Here is an 18,927-nt window from a genome sequence, read left to right as displayed (position 1 = left end):
GTGACCTCACGGGCATCCAAAACAACACCATCAACAAAGAGATCCAAGCCACAGGCCCTGCGGCCTGGAGACGCAGCTGACGGTGCAAAGTGATGTTCAATGATCCGAAAAGCAGACCCTGCACCTAGGGGAATGTGCTAGGAAGAAGGAGAGGAGTCTCAGCTACAAAATGTTTGCTAAAAGGGCACCAAGGAAGGTTCTAAGTCCGTGATGGCGAACCTGTGGCACGCAGAGCCCTCTCTGCTGGCACGCGAGCCATCGCCCCAGCTCAGTTCCACTGCGCATGCGGACTCCCGCCAGCCACCTGATTTGGGGTCGATGCATGCGTGGGGAGAGTGCAGGAGACACGCACACATGCGTGGGGGTGCGTGCATGGTGATAGCATGGGCATGCACGGGGGCTGTATGCACAGGGGCAATCGCATACGCATGCATAGGGTCAGAGGGCTTGCGCGCATTGCATTATGGGTGTACACACACACACCCATGCTTTCAGCACTCGGCAGCAAAAAGCCATCGCTGTTCTAAGTCTTTACAGCCTGAAATATGATTAACCAGATGGGTAGATTGGACTCCTTCAAAACACACATAGACCTTACGATCCAATTCAACTGGGGACAAAGAGTAAGCATGTCGTGTAACTCCAAGTACAGAACTTGCCTTTGGTAGCCTTCCCAAAGATTTTAATTAGGGCAGGAAGTCCAGTTTGACCAGAGTGAAGGCCAACAAAAACTGGATCATCGTACAGGGATAGGGCAGAGTTGGGCAGCTATGGCGGGTTTCTGACCTGAGTGGACTTCAATTCCCAGAATTCCTGAGCCAGCAGAGGAATTCTGGGAGTCGAAGTCCACAGGTCATAAAATTGCCATTTTGGCTCCTCCCAGAGATAAGGTGACTCAACTTTTTCATCCTGCTGGTTTTAGTTTCTTGGGCCACTCCTTTAGAATTTTTTTTTTAAGATTTCTTTTTTGTTTGTTAAGAATTTTGTTTTATATTTTTAAGTTCCTTGTGCCTGGCCCTCCTTATGTGGTCTTTGACTGCAGTATAGGTTGATTTGATTTTGTATCTTGGGAGAGAGGGGGAGATGAGACTCCCACCTGCAAGTCAAGGAACACGATACAGTGCTTTTACAGCCCTCTCTAAGCAGTTTACAGAGTCAGCCCCTTGCCCCCAACAATATGGGTCCTCATTTTACCCACCTCGGAGGATGGAAGACTAAGTCAACCTTGAGCTGGTTAGGATAGAACGTTTAGCAGTGAGCAGAGTCAGCCTGCAATACTGCATTCTAGCCACTGCGCCACCACCAAAAATCACTGGGGGGGGTCACCAAAGTGTTAACAAGGCCGCTGTTGACTGTAAGCACGCAGGTGGGTTGCGTATTCCGATGCATTAAAGTGATTTGCTGGGCCAAAAATTCTTTTCCGCCATAAAGGGAAGAAGCCATTTCCTACCTCGCACATCTGCAGCTGGAAAGTGCGGCGTTCCTTCTGCAGGTCCTCTGTGATCTCGGCGGCCGAAGGTTCTGTCTGGATGACTCCCGATATCTTGGCTCGCTCCTTCTCCTTCTCCAGCTTTGCTCTAAGGCAACAGAGAACCCCGGAGGCAACAAGACAGACAAGAGTGAGAATCATTTGTGATGTACAAATGGTGTGCGGGGAATTCTACAGGTGGTTGTGGCTGCCATCTGTCTGTTACTTGCGGTCTTATTTTAATACAGATTGCAATGCAGGGAAACGCCTTAAGGTCTGGGTCACGCCATGATCTACTTGGCTCAATCCAGGTCTTAAGACGGACTGGCAGCTGCTAACCAGCTTTTCAGCACACAGAGGCCTTTCCACAAGATGCCAAGATCACACTGAGGCGTTTTACCACCACTACGGGTAGTCCTCGGCTTCCGACCACAGTTGAGCCCCAAATTTAGGTTTTCAAATGAGACGTTTGTGAAGTGAGTTTTGCCTCATTTTATGACCTTTCTGGACAAAAGATCCCTGCAGTTAATAAGTTGGTAATCTAGTTGTTAAGTGAATAGCACTTAGACTTATATACCGCTTCATAGTGCTTTACAGTTATAGTGGTTTGCTCTAACTGGTTTTACAGAGCCAGCATTTTGCCTCCAACAAACTGGCTCTCGTTTTTATTGATCTCAGCCAGATGGAAGGATGAGTCAACCTTGAGCCTGGTGGGATTTGATCTGCCAAACTGCAGGCAGACGGCGATCAGCAAACGTAGCCTGCAGTTCTGCGCTCTAACCACTGCACCAGCGGGAGAAGAATCTGGGCTTCCCAATGGACAGAAAGTCCCAGAAGAGGATCACATGATCTTGGGACACAGCAATGCTCATAAGCAGTGGTGGGATTCAAATAATTTAACAACCGGTTCTCTGCCCTAATGACCAACTGGGTAGGTGTGGCTTGGTGGTCATGTGACTGGGTGGGCGTGGCCAACTCAACATCACTTATGTCGATGAGCGCTTTGTCTTAGCTGTTAGAATGTAACAAGGGTTAACCAGAGAGGCAGTTTCTGTAATCAGGGCAATAAAGATCAGGCTAGAAACAACACCAGAATGTTTCCTTCTTGCCTTCCTTACAGGATTAGCCTTGTAAAGTGGAAAAAAACAAAATGAGATTTCTTCCGGCAACCGATCTCTGAACTGGTTAGAAAGTTAGCAACCGGTTCTCCCAAATAGGTGCGAACTGGCTGAATCCCACCACTGGTCATAAGTATGAACCAGTTGCCAAACGTCTGAAATTTGATCACATAACTCTGAAAGACAGGCGGGTGTCACTTTTTTCACTGCCGTCATCACTTTGAACTGTCACTAAATGAATTGTTGTAAGTCGAGGACTGCCTTTATCTATCCCAGGGCTTACACAGATATTTTTCCCAAGCCCGTTTTCAAGATCCCGGGTTCAGCATGCAAATGATACCTTCCATTTGACTGCGCACTGCTTTGGGTTTCAAAGGGAAAAAGCCACTTAAGTGAATACAATTTTATAGACTCGCTCCACACCAGGCAACTTTAAAGACTCATGGACTTCAATTCCCAGAAGTCCTCTGCAGCAGTTCTGGGAGTTGAGGTCCACAAGTCTTAAAGCTGCCAACTTTGGAGACCCCTAGGCCACTGTTGGCTAACCTTTTCGCATGCGCTTGCTGGGCAGCTAGTCTTCCGGTTTCTGGCACATGCATGCGCACTGGCCAGTTGCTATTCCAGTTTCCGGTGCACATGCACAAGCAAAGACCAGTTGGCCAGCATGCATGTTTCATCGGGCAGCTGCTCTTCCGGTAACCTGAAAGAGCAGCTGGCGATGGCACACATGCCCAGAGGACTCTGCATGCCACCTCTGACATGCGTGCCATAGGTTTGCCATCACAGCCCTAGGCCCATCAACCGCTCCTTACAGCAGTTGGCTCTTTCCCGAGGATTGCATGGCCGCTTCTGGAATCGCAGTGCCATCCTGAGAAAATGCGTGGCATTTGTTTAGGCCTATAAATGCCCATCTACAACTTCTTAATCAAAGGGTGTCTCCAGGATCGCCCTGAAGCTGCAGAAGACAACGAAGCAACCCCAGAAAAAAAGGAGCGGCTGCTTTAAACAGTGACTGACAGGTATTAGGTGAGCTCCAAGTGTTCTTCAAAGCACTTTTTTTTGCTTTTGGAACCCATAGCACTTTTAACCACTACGGCCAGGAAAATACTGGATAGCCCAGGGGCACGTTGTAAAGGACACTTGCGTTGGCTGGCTCACCCAAATCCCACAACCTCCCTTCTGGCTTGTCCACAACAAAACACTTTTGTTTAGGAGAAGATGGAAGAATCAATCCGCTCCTGCCAGAGGCAATAGTAAGGGTTGGTTACTCACACTTTGGTCTCGTAATCCTTCCAAGCCTTTTCAATTTGCTTCTTGGAATCCTGCCCAGGGAAAGAGAAGAAAGGAGAAAGAATCAACAAGGGAGTTACTGGAGGGTAAGAACACGCCCACACAAGCAACCATATCATTGGGCAAAGTCCCCCCCCCGCCGCAAACCCTCAAACACATATGGATCTCTGCATTGAGGGCCGATATCCGAACCATCTCCGTGGGGGCTGGAGGCTGGAAATCTGGGTTTCTCAGGCACCTTCATAAGCAATGAGCCATGGTGGCGCAGTGGTTAGAGTGCAGTACTGCAGGCGACTTCTGCTGGCTGCCGGCTGCCTGCAATTTGGCAGATCGAATCTCACCAGGCTCCAGGTTGACTCATCCTTCCATCTTTTCTAGAAGGGTTAAATGAGGACCCAGATTGTTGGAGGGGGGGGGGGCAATATGCTGACTCTATAAACCGCTTAGAGAGGGCTGTAAAGCATCGTTAGACTTATAAGTCTAAGTGCTAATGTATTAACCTCGGCAGGATTGAAGGCTTGAGTCCACCTTGAGCCCGGTCAGGATCGAACTTCAGAGTTTGCCTGCAATGCTGCACATTAACCACTGCGCCACCAGAAAAAGTCTAATAAAGTAAAAATCTAGTTGTGTGGGGGGAAATAGAAGTTTAAAAAGAAAAGTAAGCTCTTGTTCAACATGTTAGCCTCAGTGCTTATTGCATTCCTCAGAACACGAAAAAGTGACATTATCATTAACTAGACCAGTGTTTCTCAACCTTGGCAACTTGAAGATGTCTGGACTTCAACTCCCAGAATTCCCCAGCCAGCGAATGCTGGCTGGGGAATTCTGGGAGTTGAAGTCCGGACATCTTCAAGTTGCCAAGGTTGAGAAACACTGGGCTAAGGGGAGGAGAGGTATGTTTGGGAAACTTGACTTATTAGAATGCTGGCTGGGGAATTCTGGGAGTTGAAGTCCAGACGTCTTCAAGTTGCCAAGGTTGAGAAACAGTGAACTAGATGTTCTTCTGGAAGCAACTTCCATGTTTTTCTTTACTGCATCCCCGCCCCGCCCCACTTAACATGGTATCCACCATAGCATTTATCCTAATTTTAAGTTCAGGAATTTTCAGGTCAAGCATGGATAGGAATAATACAAAAAAAGTTTGATCCCAGAGTTGGCCAAAGTCAACATAAATGGGAGACGTTTCTTTTGTTTGTTCTGTTTGTGGTGAGGTGGGAGAATTCCTTTCTGGTTCTCAGCATCTTTTGCACAATCCTGGGAAGAGATGTGACTGCTTTAATGAGTCATGCACAGCTGCTACAGTAACAGCCCCGGGTCTCAAAACACCTCTTTCTGAGTCAAATCCTTTATTTATTTATTTTTAAAATTATTATAAACACTTATAGACATAGACAAAAACATACACAACATTTACCAACAACATCGGAACAGCACATTCCTTCTTACAGCAGATACTGTATCTATCGGTGCATCTTTGCAAACACTATTTCCCTCTCAATACATCTCTATGTAATTTTACACTTATAATCTGTTCTAACCCCCTCCTTCGTCCAGTAACGAATGCCGAGACAAGCTTAGCTGGAATTCCACAGCACTTTATTAGCAGGAAACATAAATCTCGGTGGCTGAAAGCCCAAGCATAACAAACAGATAAGAACCTTGGCAGCAACTCAGACTTCGACAGAGACAGATAACAGCTTCTCCAGCATTAAGAAGGAAGTTGACTCCTGCAAACCAGACTCCTCCCATAGTCTCTGCTTAAATACAATTTTGAGAGGAGCCTAATTACAACCACCTGGGTCCAATTATCTTTTGTATCTGCATAGCTGTTCTCTCTGTCTATCTGCCCGGCATCACCGGGCATCCAGGACCACCTCCCTTGTCTCCTCATCACTACTCCAAGGCCTGACGTCAGGAGCACACTCCCTTCGGCTTCACCACTGCTCCATGCCTCAGGCGTCTCCTGGTGGCCAACCAGCCTCTCTGCACCCTGCTCGGAGTCGGAACCCTGTCCAGGGTCCTCCAACTCTTCCAGAGTCGACTCATAAGGCCCCTCGTTGGCAGAGTCTGTTTGCAGCTCCAATGGCTCCTGCTGGGCCACAACATAATCCTATTGTTTCTTACTCTTTTGCTTATCAGTCTATGTTTGGTTATTTGTATCAGACACTCTTTGTTGTTCCTCTACTAATATATAACTTTTCCTACTTTTGTAAATCCTACTTTTCCTACATTTTTATCACTAATTCCTACTTCTTCTAGAATACAAACTACCTTTTCCAAATTCTTATTTCCTACTTCTGTCATCTCACCACTTTTCCCCATTTTTCCCAAATTAAATAGTACTCTGTTTCCTCCTTTCCTTGAATTTCCTTGATCATTTTATCCATCTCTACGCATTCTAAAACCTTCCATATTATCTCATTTTTACTTGGTATTGTATTGTTCTTCCATTTCTGCACATATAATATTCTGGCCTCTGTAATAATATGCAGAATTACATATAATTCTACAATAAAGTCTCTTTATTGTATTTTGTTGTGGTTAAGCCTAATAAAAATGTCTTCAGTTTCCAATCTTTGTGATTCCCTTTATGGCTTGAGGCAAATCCTTTAAAGCACTGCACGGCACGAATGCATCAAGATTTACTCAACTGGAATGTAACTTCTGCATTCAGAGCTGCATCTCTGTAACTTTCTTGGCAGCCAGGTGGGAGGTGTTTAGCACGGCCTTTAATCTGGTGTCCCATCCAAGGAATAGCCAGATTCATCCCTGCTTAGCTTTTGCAAGACTAGCCAAAGTCAGCTAGATCATTCGACAACCAAGTTGAACTAGCAGGTTGTAAAACATTTCCAAGGAAAAATATCAATTAGTTGTAAGGTTTCCTGATGGGCCTTGGTGGATCAGGCCCGCAGCCCATCTAATCCAATATTCTGTGTCTCACTTACAGCAGGATTATTATTCTGCACGCAAGAATGTGAAATCATAACTGCCAGGGTTTTTTTAGCTGGTATTGGCCTTCCTACACATCAAATTCTTCTCTTTTTGTTAATGTTTTATTTGTTCCATTTATATGCCAATCACCTCCACTAGACCGATTAGATCCCACAGATTAGGCCTCCTCCGAATTCCATCCGCTGGCCAGTGTCGACTGGCGACTACCCGGAGGAGAGCCTTCTCTGTGGCTGCTCCGACCCTCTGGAACGAACTCCCCGTGGAGATTCGAACCCTCACCACCCTCCAGGCCTTCCGCAAAGCCCTCAAAACCTGGTTGTTCCGACAGGCCTGGGGCTAAAGAGCTGTTGCCCCCGTCTCGAATGGTATGGTTGTTGTGTGTTTTAAATTATATATTGTTATGCTGTTGTTTTTAAATTTCTTGTCTGTATCCCCCTCCCCGGTTCGAGTTGTGAGCCGCCCTGAGTCCCCTTCGGGGGAAAAGGGCGGCATATAAATTTAATAAATCTAATCTAATCTAATCTATATTACTTTCCATTTCCATCAAACAGTGTGTGATCTGGGTACAGTCATTGAACAGTCATAAGCCACATATTTGTTATTATATTCGCCACAATGTTATATTCGATCACCACCACTGTTCATCGCTACCAATTGCCATGATTCGCAGCCATCAGCAGCAGCAGCAAACAGCAGTATCAATCCCCGCTGCCTAGAACAGCTGATCGGAGGTATTCTTGGAAGCCGATCCAACCGCCAATCAGCTGCTCGGCAGTGAAGGCTCCAGCATTCCTCAGTGGTGGCGGGTGGCGGTGACAAGCACCAACCCCCTTCCCTCCCCTGCAATATTCACTCTGTAAGATGCACGGGTATTTCCACCCAATGCATCTTATAGACCAAAAAATACGGTAGTTAAGTTTCCCTGTCCCTGTCCTGATAAACTATGGGAAAGAAATTATAAATTTACGATGGCAGTAGCTTATAAAGAAAACGTTTTATAGATTTTAAAATGTTTTATAGATAGCATTTGCTTCCAGCGAGATTGGCCAAAATGGACCCAAATTTATCCCCCAATGTTGGAGATGCAGCCACGAGCCTGGAACATTCTATCATATGTGGTGGACGTGCCCCATCACAAGGAAGTACTGGTGCAAAATTCGGAAATGGTTGGAAAAAATTACTGAGCGACAAATAGAACTCAAACCAGAAGCATTCTTATTAGGACTACTAGACCAAAACATGGACAAATAATCTCAATACATAATCATACACATACTCACTAAAGCCAGGATTGCTTTCGCACAAAACTGGAAAAAAATCAATACACCCTCAGATGAAAGTACAACCAGGAAAATACTCGAATGCGCAGAAATGGATAAAATGACAATAGAACTAAAAGAAAGAGAAGAATCGGACGTCTATAAAGTATGGAATAAAATGTATAAGTGGCTAGAAATCAGAAGCCAAAACAGAAAATAGAGAATACTAATATATGGTGATACAAATAATGTATATTATTATAAGTGTTACTACTACGTTTGCTACATTATAGGACAAGATTAAAGTAATAGGAAGGCAACGCAGAAGGGAGAATTATAAAAGCTAAGCAGGAAAGCCGATATAGAAAGCTGTAAAATTACTGTACATTGTTATCTATGTTCTGTGTTTTTTCTTCTTCTTGTGTCTTCTTTACTGTTTTTAAAGATTCAAAACATTCAATAAATTTTTTTTTTTTAAAAAAATTGAGTTTCCCTGTCCAGTTGTGTCCAGGATGAGTGGTGCTCATTTCCGTTTCTTGGCCAAGGGAGCCAGCATTGTCCAAAGACAATTTCCATAGTCATGTAGCCAGCATGGCTATATGCCAAAGGCACACAGAACACTGTTACTTTCTCACTGCAGTGGTAGCTATTGATCTACTTGCATTTGCATGCTTTCAAGCTGCTAAGTAGGCAGGAATTGGGGCCGGTAAGGGCCTCAATCCCTGGGATGTCAGCTCTCCAGCTGACAAGCACAGCATCTTTCGCTGCTGGACCACCACATCCCACTAATTAGCAAGCAACCTTTAACGCCAACAGCCGTCATATCCTGATACTCTACTCTTCTTTCAAAACCCAACAGGTTGCCTTTACCCCAACAAACAGCAGTGAATTCTGCAATTTAATTATGAACGGAGTAAAAAGTATTTCTTTTAATGATTGCAAGTCTCTCTTACATCTGCCAACAGACCACTGGACAAGAGGTGCCCATTCATGTATTCCCCAATATTTGTTCTTAAGTAGTGGGGTAAGCAACCTCTACTACTTCCCGTCCAGCCTGCTTTACTTAACCCATTGTGATCTGTTAAATCCCACTGATTGGCAGCTCACAGCGCTTCCAAAGACTCGGTTCCTTAGAAACAGCACGCAATGAACTATCTGATGTAAAGAAATGGCCTGTAGCAATGGGGGAAAAATCTTTCCCTCTGCCAGAAAATCAACTCCACAGAAAGGGCCCGCAAAGAAAACAGAAAACTGAGTGAGCCTGTTTTATGGAACAAAGCGGCTTTTCCTGTTTAGCCAGTTTACAATGAATTAGGCACTTGGGGGGGGGGGGGAGAAAGCAGAGAAACACAGCAAGAAAAGGAAAAAAACAAGAGGCATTGGTGCTTGATTTTAACTGTGTGCACACGCATTGACAGCCGTCGTTCGAACAGTACAGAATCATGGTCTGTCTATAGAGCCACTATGCTATGCAACTGCAGTAGCTTGAAATGAACTGAAGTGAAACAAAATGGAAAAAGCAAGTTATCATTATGAGACGATTCTGAAGAGTCTGGAAAACCTCAGAGTGGAATGGGAACTTAACGAAAGCGAGCAGAGCAAAGTAGCCTTTTCTATGGCCATGACAGGAGCCTCTATTCTTGGCCTATCGTACATTGCAAGAGCTATTGTAAGCATTTTTGCTAGCAGGAAATAAAAATAAGCTTTCCACAAACAAATAAACATACAGAGGCCAATCATGCAAATGAGTTGAGAAATTTATATTTGTCCCTGCAAAGGTGCCATTTTCTAAATCAGAAGTCACGCATCAATTCAACCCAAATTCCAGTTAAAGAAATAAACTTGTAATCTGCCGATATTTCCGACACCCGTAGTATGGAATGAGGTAACTAAAAATAAACAGTCCCCACCATTATTATGGTCACCTGCAACCTGCTTCTGAATAGAAGTACGTAAATCCAAACATAAATAAATAATCATGCATGGAGGCAAGTCAGATCTTGTCAGAGTATGTTCATAGACTGGAATAGACATGGCAACGTCAGCCAATGAGGGCTGTTTGGAAACAGTATTTTCTGGAGACAGCTAGGAGCCTGGATGTAGCTTAGCTCTATAGCTCTGAGTCTGTGCTGAGCTCAAAAACTAGTCTACTGCTCTGAACTGAAACTGAAACTGTTTTCTCCTCTGCCTGTGTTTGCTTGTATTTACTACCACATTGGAAAACCTGCTTTTGGTATTGCATATTTACTTCATGTGTTTTATTATATATAAAGAGAAGTTAATGAATCCTGCTGAATCCTGCTTCCTGGATGTGATTGCTGCAACAAACTCTGACAGATCTAAATAGCACTTTTTTTTAATATCAAGCTAAGTCACAAGCTAAAAATACACAGGAAGTCATCCTGCAATACTGCATCCTAACCACTGCACCACCAGGTCTCTCTCAAATATATGTCTGGCCCACCCCAATTCCAAGCCTACATTTCTCCCCCAGGTAAATGATTCCTGATTCCTTAAGAGAAAAAAATAAACCTACCAGCCGGGTGTCCTTCAACTGTCCTTTCAACAGATTGTCCAGAGGAAAAGAGACTATGTTGTTCAGATTCTGCACCTGGGAAAAGATGGAAGAGGAGACTCGTTTACTTGCCTCCAAACAAACAAAAAAAGCAATCTTGAATTATCATCAAATCTGCCCAGGCTCATCAGTAATTTGTAATGTCCAATTTGCAAACAGTTGAAAATAATCACAGTTAGTACAGAGAGAGAAAAATTACTGCATTTTTCGGAGTATAAGATGCACATTTTTCCCTCAAAAAAGAGGCTGAAAATCTGGGTGCGTCTTATACACTGAATGCATCATTTTTGCCTCCCGAAGCCCCCCCCCTTCACCAAAATGGCCATGCAGAGCCTGTAAAAGGCTTTCAGAGATTTTCTGGGAGCTGGGGAAGAAAGAAATGAGTGAAAAACAGGCCATTATTTGCCTCCAACCCCCAGGAGTACTCTATCAGCCTTCTAAAAGCTATGCATGCAATTTTTTTGACAAAAAAACGGGCCTGTTTTCACAGAAATTAGGCATTTTTTGCTCATTAGGGGGGCTCTAGGAGCACTCTGCAAGCCCCTAAAGGCTATCCATGCCTTTTGCTGGGGGAAACAGGCCCATTTTTGCAAAAAATGGGCCATTTTTGGGAGGTTTGCAGAATGCAAACCCCTTTTTTTAAAAAAATTTGCCTCTTCAAAACCTTTGTGTGTCTTATACTCCGGTGTGTCTTATACTCCGAAAAATACGGTACTGTTCAGTTCAAAACAGCATTCAACGCTTCAGCCATCTGAGCAACAAGAGAACTCCATACAACTCTGTTAGGGGTTTCTCCGTTGGGAGACAGAAAGTAGCGCAGCGGAATGTACAGCGAGAGAGAAGGAACGTTGCTAGTAGAAGAAACACACGAATAGAGTCTCAGACACTGCTAGTAAAAACAAGTAGCTTTACTACTAACAATAGCTTCACAAGCAGTGATAGTAGATGTGTGTCCAAAACACAATTCAAAAAACAAACAATTGCTTACAGTCGCAGTTCACGTCATCAAGCGAGCAAGTAGTCATCAAGCATAGGACAAGGAGAGAGAGAGAGAGAGAGCTTTCCTGACTCCCTCTTATTGTAAAGTTAATTACAGCTGATAAGTACATTCACCCAGTTAAAGCAACATCGACCATTTGTTATTACTGTATATACTCAAGTATAAGCCTAGTTTTTCAGCCCACTTTTTGAGCTGAAAAAAGCCGTCTCGGCTTATACTCGAGTCAGTGAAAAATTTGCCTGAAATGGAGGAGAAAAAGGGGCGGGGCCATGCCGCTGGGTGACGCTCGTGAATGGCCCAGCGCCCCTGAGTTTCCCCTCCCTCTTTGTCAGTTTGCCGCGCAGCGTGCACCGCACCATCCCCCCTCCTCACGTTCTAATGTAATGCAGGGCTGTCTTATGATTCCCCTTCCTCCCCCTCCTGCCGCTCTGCAACGATGTCCCACCTCCTCCTTGTTATGGCAAGCAGCCACATAGCGATGTCCCACCTCCTCTGGTACAGTGATCCAATGATAGGAATCACTGTGCCGTGTGTCATAGGAGGCGGGACATCATCATCACAGCGGGACATCAGCATCATGAGGTGAGTGAAGTATTTCATTGAATACACCGGTATTGTGTGATAATAATTTGTTATGCTGAGCAAATTTTTACAATGGCTACTGTATATTTAATGGGCACAGGCAGGCTGTATATGTTATTCAATGGGCAATGGCATTATTGGTATCTATTTTTATTTTTGAAATTTATCGGTAGCTGCTGCATTTCCCACCCTAGGCTTATACTCGAGTCAATAACTTTTCCAGTTTTTTTGTGGTAAAATTAGGTGCCTCGGCTTATATTCGGGTCGGCCTATACTCGAGTATATACGGTATATATGAATCTATATTGCCTACCCAACACTAGGAGTATACTCCCAACAAACCCTTCTCAAACTGCTGGGTATTTAAAATCATAACAATGAAATAAACTACTGACTGTAATGATGGAAAGTCATGCAAATACTACAGGCAGTCCTCCGTTTACAAACACTCATTTAGTGACTGCTTGAAGTCACGATGGTGCTGAAAAAAATGATTGACGTCCCGTCCTCGCACTTATCACCATTGCAGCATCCCAAGGTTCATGCAGTTATGATCTCGGTGCGCTTGGCAACCAGCTCATATTTACAATGGTTGCAGCACACCCGGGTTACACAATTGCCACCTGCAAGCTTCCCAGCTGGCTTCCAACAAGCAAAGTCAATGGGAAAGCTGGAAGGGAAGGTCCTCACTTAATGTTCTGACTTAGGCTTCCCAAGAGCATGAAGCAAACTCCTTGTCCCGACAAAAAAAAACCACCTTTTATTAGTTTATTGTGAATTCTGCTCATTCACCTCCAGCAAAGTCTTTCAAGGGAGGATTTACAGTCACAGACCTTATCTGGCTTGGAGAGCTGCCAGGCCGGTATCTGCAAAACATGGCAAGGAGTCTCGGAGAGTCACGAACCAATTAAGCGAACTAATTGTCTCCAGCAAACTCCACTCCCCTTTTGCTCCTCTTTTATTTCCTCTGGGAGGGCCCATTCATCGTCCACCTATAGCCTTACTCCCAAGTCGCCCCCTGTTCTTTAGCTGTTCCTTTCATCTGGCAACTCTGCGCATGCGTCCACTGGGAACAGGCTCCAGCTGTTTGTCTGCCTCACTGATGTCTGACTCAGCTGGTATCTGTCAGACGGTCCTGGCTCCCTCTCTGCCTCCGACACAGAGCCCTCATCAGAGCCTTCCCCAGACTCCAGGACTAGCCCATGGACTGGCCCATGTTCCTCCCTAACCTCCTCACTGTCCGAATCTACTGCTAGCTCCATTGGCAGCTGGCAGGCCACAACACTTAATGTCCATACCGCTTGAAAACAATATTTCCAGTTGCAGTCATAATAAAGGACAACCTGAATAGATTTCAGCAAAGGTTTTTTTTTTTGTGAATTTCAATGTACAAAAGATGAGATGTGGGCCATAAGCTACAACAGCTTCCCTCCCTTCTATGGCTAGAGAAGCCTTTTCCCACTTCCAGAATTTTTAGGACGGCCTCAGAAGAATGTTGGCAGTTGAATCCTGCCACAAACCACCTTTCCTGTTTAGCCATGCAGGCAGGCAGCCCTTCCCCAAAGGCCACATTCTAAAACTGGGGTGGGGATTCCCAAAGCCCCAAATCCAAAACCGCCAAAAGACAGAGAAATCCTTTCGATTCAGCCAGAAGTCCAAAAGAGCCAGGAGACGAAACCACATGGCAACATCCAAGACTCCAACTAACCTCCACGGGAAGGAATGGGTTTGGAAGAGGAGAAGAACTGGGGGGGGGGGGCAAAGCCACCATCATCGGAGCCCAAATGGCTGCACCCCCAATTTTTTTATTTTTATTTTTTAAAAAGGTGCCACCCACAGGCTAGAAATAAACAGAAGCTGTGGGATAGTTTTTGATCAGTACAGATGTGCTAGAGATGCTACTAGGAAAATCAAAGCCTCCACCTAAAACTGGCTTTTTTTTTGAGCAAGGAAAAGGTGGAACATCCATGGGTATCCAAGGGGCTTCACCCGCATCATGAAAATGACGCATGTACTATAATGTGCACCCCGAAGTCATAGCATACGGCTCTCAGCTTACAATTTGGACCTAAGCAAGATGGTTCTTAGGTGTGCTACGTCTAATTTTACAACCCTTTTTTTCCCCCATGGTTGTTAAGTGAACCACAAGAGTTGTTAAGTGAATGAGGTGGTCATTAAGTAAACCCGGTGTCAGGCCTGCAGCCATCTTTTCTTTTGGATCTTGGGCCTGCCACACTTTCTATTATTCTACTATGCATTTTCTATTGTGGGAAAATGGGAGGGGGACTGTATGGAGTTCAATGCTATGTAGCCATAACAACATTCTTTCTAGAAAGCCAAGGTCATTCTTTGTCTCTGCACCTCTGCACCTGACCAGAATTGGATGGGCGGAACTGCAAGCATGGCAGTGGGAGATTGTACCATGTGATGGACTTGTGAGTATGGGGGCAAGATCTTGAACTTTCAACTAGGTGGGGAAAACTGGGAAGCATTCAGATTCGAGTTCTCCCAGATGTGCCAACATGGCTCTCTTAATAAATTGGAACAGTTAGCAATACTTTGCCTTGGACTCTGATTTAATTTTGGATGCTATTTGGAATGCTGACATCCAGCTTCCCCCATTGACTTTATTTGTCAAAAGCCAGCTGGGAAGGTGTCAGATGGTCATTATATGACCCCGGGATGGTGCAACCATCATAAATACATGCCTGTTTCTGAATCATGTGACTTGCAAATATTCATAAGCATGGTCATAAGTGTGAAAAATGGTCATCAATCACTTTTTTTTAGTGCCGTTGTAACTTGGAACAGTCATTGAATTAAATGGCTGTAGGTTGAGGGCTACCTGATATAATGATATTATTGAAGCTTCTAACAGGAAGCTCTGGCAGCTTCGTATGTAAAAGATGTAATATGCAAATCTTTGTAAAATATTCATATGTAAAAGCTTCATATGTAAAAGAACTGATTCAGTTCTACAGAGGAATTATTGAATCTGTCATCTGCACCTCTATAACTGTCTGGTTTGGCTCTGCAACTCAACAAGACAGGTACAGACTTCAACGGATAATTAGAACTGCAGAAAAAACAATTGCTACCAATCTGCCTTCCATTGAGGACCTGTACACTGCACGAGTCAAAAAGAGGGCTGTGAAAGTATCTACAGACCCTTCACATCTTGGACATAAATTATTTCAACTCCTGCCCTCAAAACGATGCTATAGGGCACTGCACACCAAGACAACTAGACACAAGGACAGTTTTTTCTCGAATGCCATCACTCTGCTAAATAAATAATTCCCACAACACTGTCAAATAATTTACTAAGAATATATTCTTCTTCTCTTCCTTCCTAGTACCTATCTCTCCCCACTTATGACTGCAACCATGTTGCTTGTATGTTTCAATTTATATTGGTTTTATTTGTTTCCCAGTACGATTTGATAGCTTATTAGTAACCTTGACTATCGCTAAGTGTTGTATCTTTTTATTCTTGATGAATGTATTAAGTTCTCCTTATGTACACTACGAGCCTATGCACCAAAGACAAATTCCTTGTTATCCAATCACACTTGGCCAATAAAGAATTCTATTCTATTCTATGTAACTGGATAAACAACAGCAGCCTTTCCCAACCTTATAGCAATAGCAATAGCAGTTAGACTTATATACCGCTTCATAGGGCTTTCAGCCCTCTCTAAGCGGTTTACAGAGTCAGCATATCGCCCCCACAGTCTGGGTCCTCATTTCACCCACCTCGGAAGGATGGAAGGCTGAGTCAACCTGGAGCCGGTGAGATTTGAACCGCCGAACTGCAGCTAGCAGTCAGCTGAAGTGGCGGCAGTACTGCACTCTACCCACTACGCCACCTCGGCTCCATCTACTTATGAGCTGTAGATGTGCTTCAGGGACAATTTCCATCATCTTCTTCCAGCCAAGCCAACTATCCTGCTGCTTAAGGATGCTAACAACATGCATAGTTCTACCTTAAGAAGAAAAACCTTCCCAACTCAGGATGCAGGAGATTAGTAGAGGGCCACCTCTTCATGCCTAACCAAATTCATGTGTGCGGAAGGACGAACTTCCCACAACTTACAGGAATGACTGAATCATTCAAGATCAGTTAAAAAGATGTGAGGTTCACTCCGAAGCAGACACAACCCTCTATTTTTGAAGCCAGCCAGCCATCACGGACTGTAAACCATAATTATGACTTAGCATAACATGAGGATCCCAGCCCCAGAGGATTCTTCGACAAGTCATGCTTCAAACAAACCACAGCCAGTTTACACATCACACTAAGTCAATATTTGGGGTTTTGAGAGAGGATCTGCAAAGACAGCCATTCAAGGCAGCAAGGCATGCCAAAATGCACCATCTATATCTGTGATGGCAAATCTATGGCACACATGCTAGAAGTGGCATGCAAAACCATTTCTCTGGGCACAAGAGCTGTTAAACCATTGCTCTTCCGGTTCTGGCGCACCAGCCAGTTGGTCTTCACACGGTGTGCGGGAACACTGGAAACCAGAAAAGCAAGCGCCTGGTGCGCATGCGCATAAGTGGAAGGAGATGGGTGATAGAAACGATGAGAAGACTAATAGTAATAGTAATGCAGCCTTGGTGAGGGAATTATTTGCTTAGCAGAGTATAGGATTTCCTGCCTAGGCAGGGGGTTGGACTAGAAGACCTCCAAGGTCCCTTCCAACTCTCTGCTATTGTATTACTTCTAGTGTTGGAGCACCCACAACTTCTGGAGGGAAACTGTTCCACTGATTAATTGTTATAACTGTCAGGAAATGTCTTCTTAGTTCTAAGTTGCTTCTCTCCTTGATTAGTTTCCACCCATTCAGTGGTTGGTTCCTACCAGTTTGGATCGGTTCGACCGAACCGATAGTGGTTTGGTGGCTTGGGTCGCTGGAATTGACAGCGACCCAGGCTCGCCACGCCCCTCGAACCGATTCTTTCTGCAGCACCATAGGCGCCATCTTGTTTTTTGCTTCTGCGCATGTGCAGAACAATTTTTATTGCACTGTGCATGCGCGCGCAGCACACATCAAGTGCACGCAAAGCGCCCACGAGCAAACCAGCAGTAGTGACTGGCAGAACCCATCCATTGCTTCTTGTCCTGCACTCAGGTGCTTTGGAGAATAGCTTGACTCCCTCTTCTTTGTGGCAGCCCCTGAGATATTGGAAGATTGGTATCATATCATCCCTGGTCCTTCTTTTCATTAAACATTTGAGGGAGATGGGCTGTGCAGAAATGTGAAAAATAGACGAATAAATCAAAATCCAGATCAATGTTTCCCCAGCTGTTGCATCCATGTGTTTCCAGCAGCATGATGTTCCTACTTCCTACTGCCATCCCAGCACCCAGTCCTGATTTTGAGAAATATTTAAGTCTGTTGTCCCAAAGATGCTGTTTTTTAAAGAGGCAACTGGCCTTTTTTTACCAGAAAGTCCAGTTACTTCTTGAAAAAGCATCTTTCGCACAAGCACGACCTGGATGACTGAGAATCTCCATAGACATTTAAGTCTGTTCATGAAGATTTCTTTTCAGGCTTAAAGGCTCAGCTTGATCTGACCTAGGCTTCTCCAAAAAGCACGAAGCAGATTCCTAATCCCAACAAAACCTTTTATTAAACGAAAGTGAATTCCTCTCATTCACATTCAGCAAAGGCCTGGCAAACAGTCTTTCAAAGGTGAAGTTATGACCACAGACCTTATCTATCTTGGAAAGCTGCCATGTAAATATTTCCCAAATGAGGTGCTGTGCAAGGAAAGACTTGGTACAGAGTCTTGGAGATTCACGGACAGATCTTCACACTCCTGGAATGAACTAACGAACTAACGAATTGTTTCCTGCAAAAGCCCACTCCTCCTCCACTCCTCTTTTATTTCCTATGGGAGGGACCATTCACTGTCCACCTGTGGCTTTCCTCCCAAGTCAACCCTGATTTCTTAGCTGTTCTTTTCTTCTGGCAGCTCTGCGCATGCACACACTGGGAACAGGCTCCAGCTGTTCCTCTGCCTCATTTCTTTCTAGTTCTGAAGGCAGCTGAGAACTGCCAGACGGCCTTGGCCCCATCTCTGCCTCCAACGCAGAGTCCTCATGTGAGTCGTCCCCAGCCTCCAGGAGTAGCCCATGTTCCTCCCCAACCTCTTCACTGTCTGACTCTGCTGCCAACTCCACTAGCCGTTGGTGGGCCACAAGACAGCTGTTGATTTGCAATGCCACTCTCTTTTCTCTCTTGTAATATATCTTTATTAGACATTTTACAAAAAAATACATAAACAGGGAAGGAAGAATAGAACAACAACAAAAAACCAGGGATAAAAGAATAGGCTACACATGAGTCAACCAGGGATTTACAAATGTCATCAAGACTATAATTTTCTAGCACACCGTGAATGGTTGTGAATAACTAGATATATCATGTCATTTTAAAAGCTTGACAACCGCTATTAAGCTATGAGCAAAGTATAAACATAAGGAACCAGGGTTAGCACAGTAAAAATTATGAGACCATAAACTGCAATAAATCATGTTGTACTACTAAAAGATGATTATTTGGGATGTTTTATAAAATTAAAATGCAGACTTCATATGGAGAGAGAGAAACCCCAAACGCTGGACACGGTACAAATCCAAATGGAATTGCAATTCCGTTCCTATGCAATTT

The 18,927-nt window shown here is 44.4% G+C and overlaps 1 protein-coding gene across 1 annotated transcript in view; it reads right to left on the bottom strand.

Annotated features, from left to right (window-relative positions):
* ASAP3 (ArfGAP with SH3 domain, ankyrin repeat and PH domain 3) overlaps positions 1-18,927 on the bottom strand; it is a 93,941-nt gene that overhangs the window by 46,325 nt on the left and 28,689 nt on the right. The window contains exons 4-6 of the mRNA XM_032228013.1: positions 10,624-10,698; positions 3,859-3,908; positions 1,451-1,577 (exon numbers count right to left, since the gene is read on the bottom strand). Coding sequence (XP_032083904.1) covers positions 1,451-1,577; positions 3,859-3,908; positions 10,624-10,698 — 252 coding nt within the window. The remainder of the gene's footprint in view (positions 1-1,450; positions 1,578-3,858; positions 3,909-10,623; positions 10,699-18,927) is intronic.

This window comes from Thamnophis elegans, chromosome 12 (assembly GCF_009769535.1).
Source record: "Thamnophis elegans isolate rThaEle1 chromosome 12, rThaEle1.pri, whole genome shotgun sequence".
Lineage (NCBI taxonomy): Eukaryota > Metazoa > Chordata > Lepidosauria > Squamata > Colubridae > Thamnophis > Thamnophis elegans.
The sequence above is the reverse complement of the archived record's forward strand: the minus strand, read 5'-3'. Positions and strand labels throughout refer to the sequence as shown.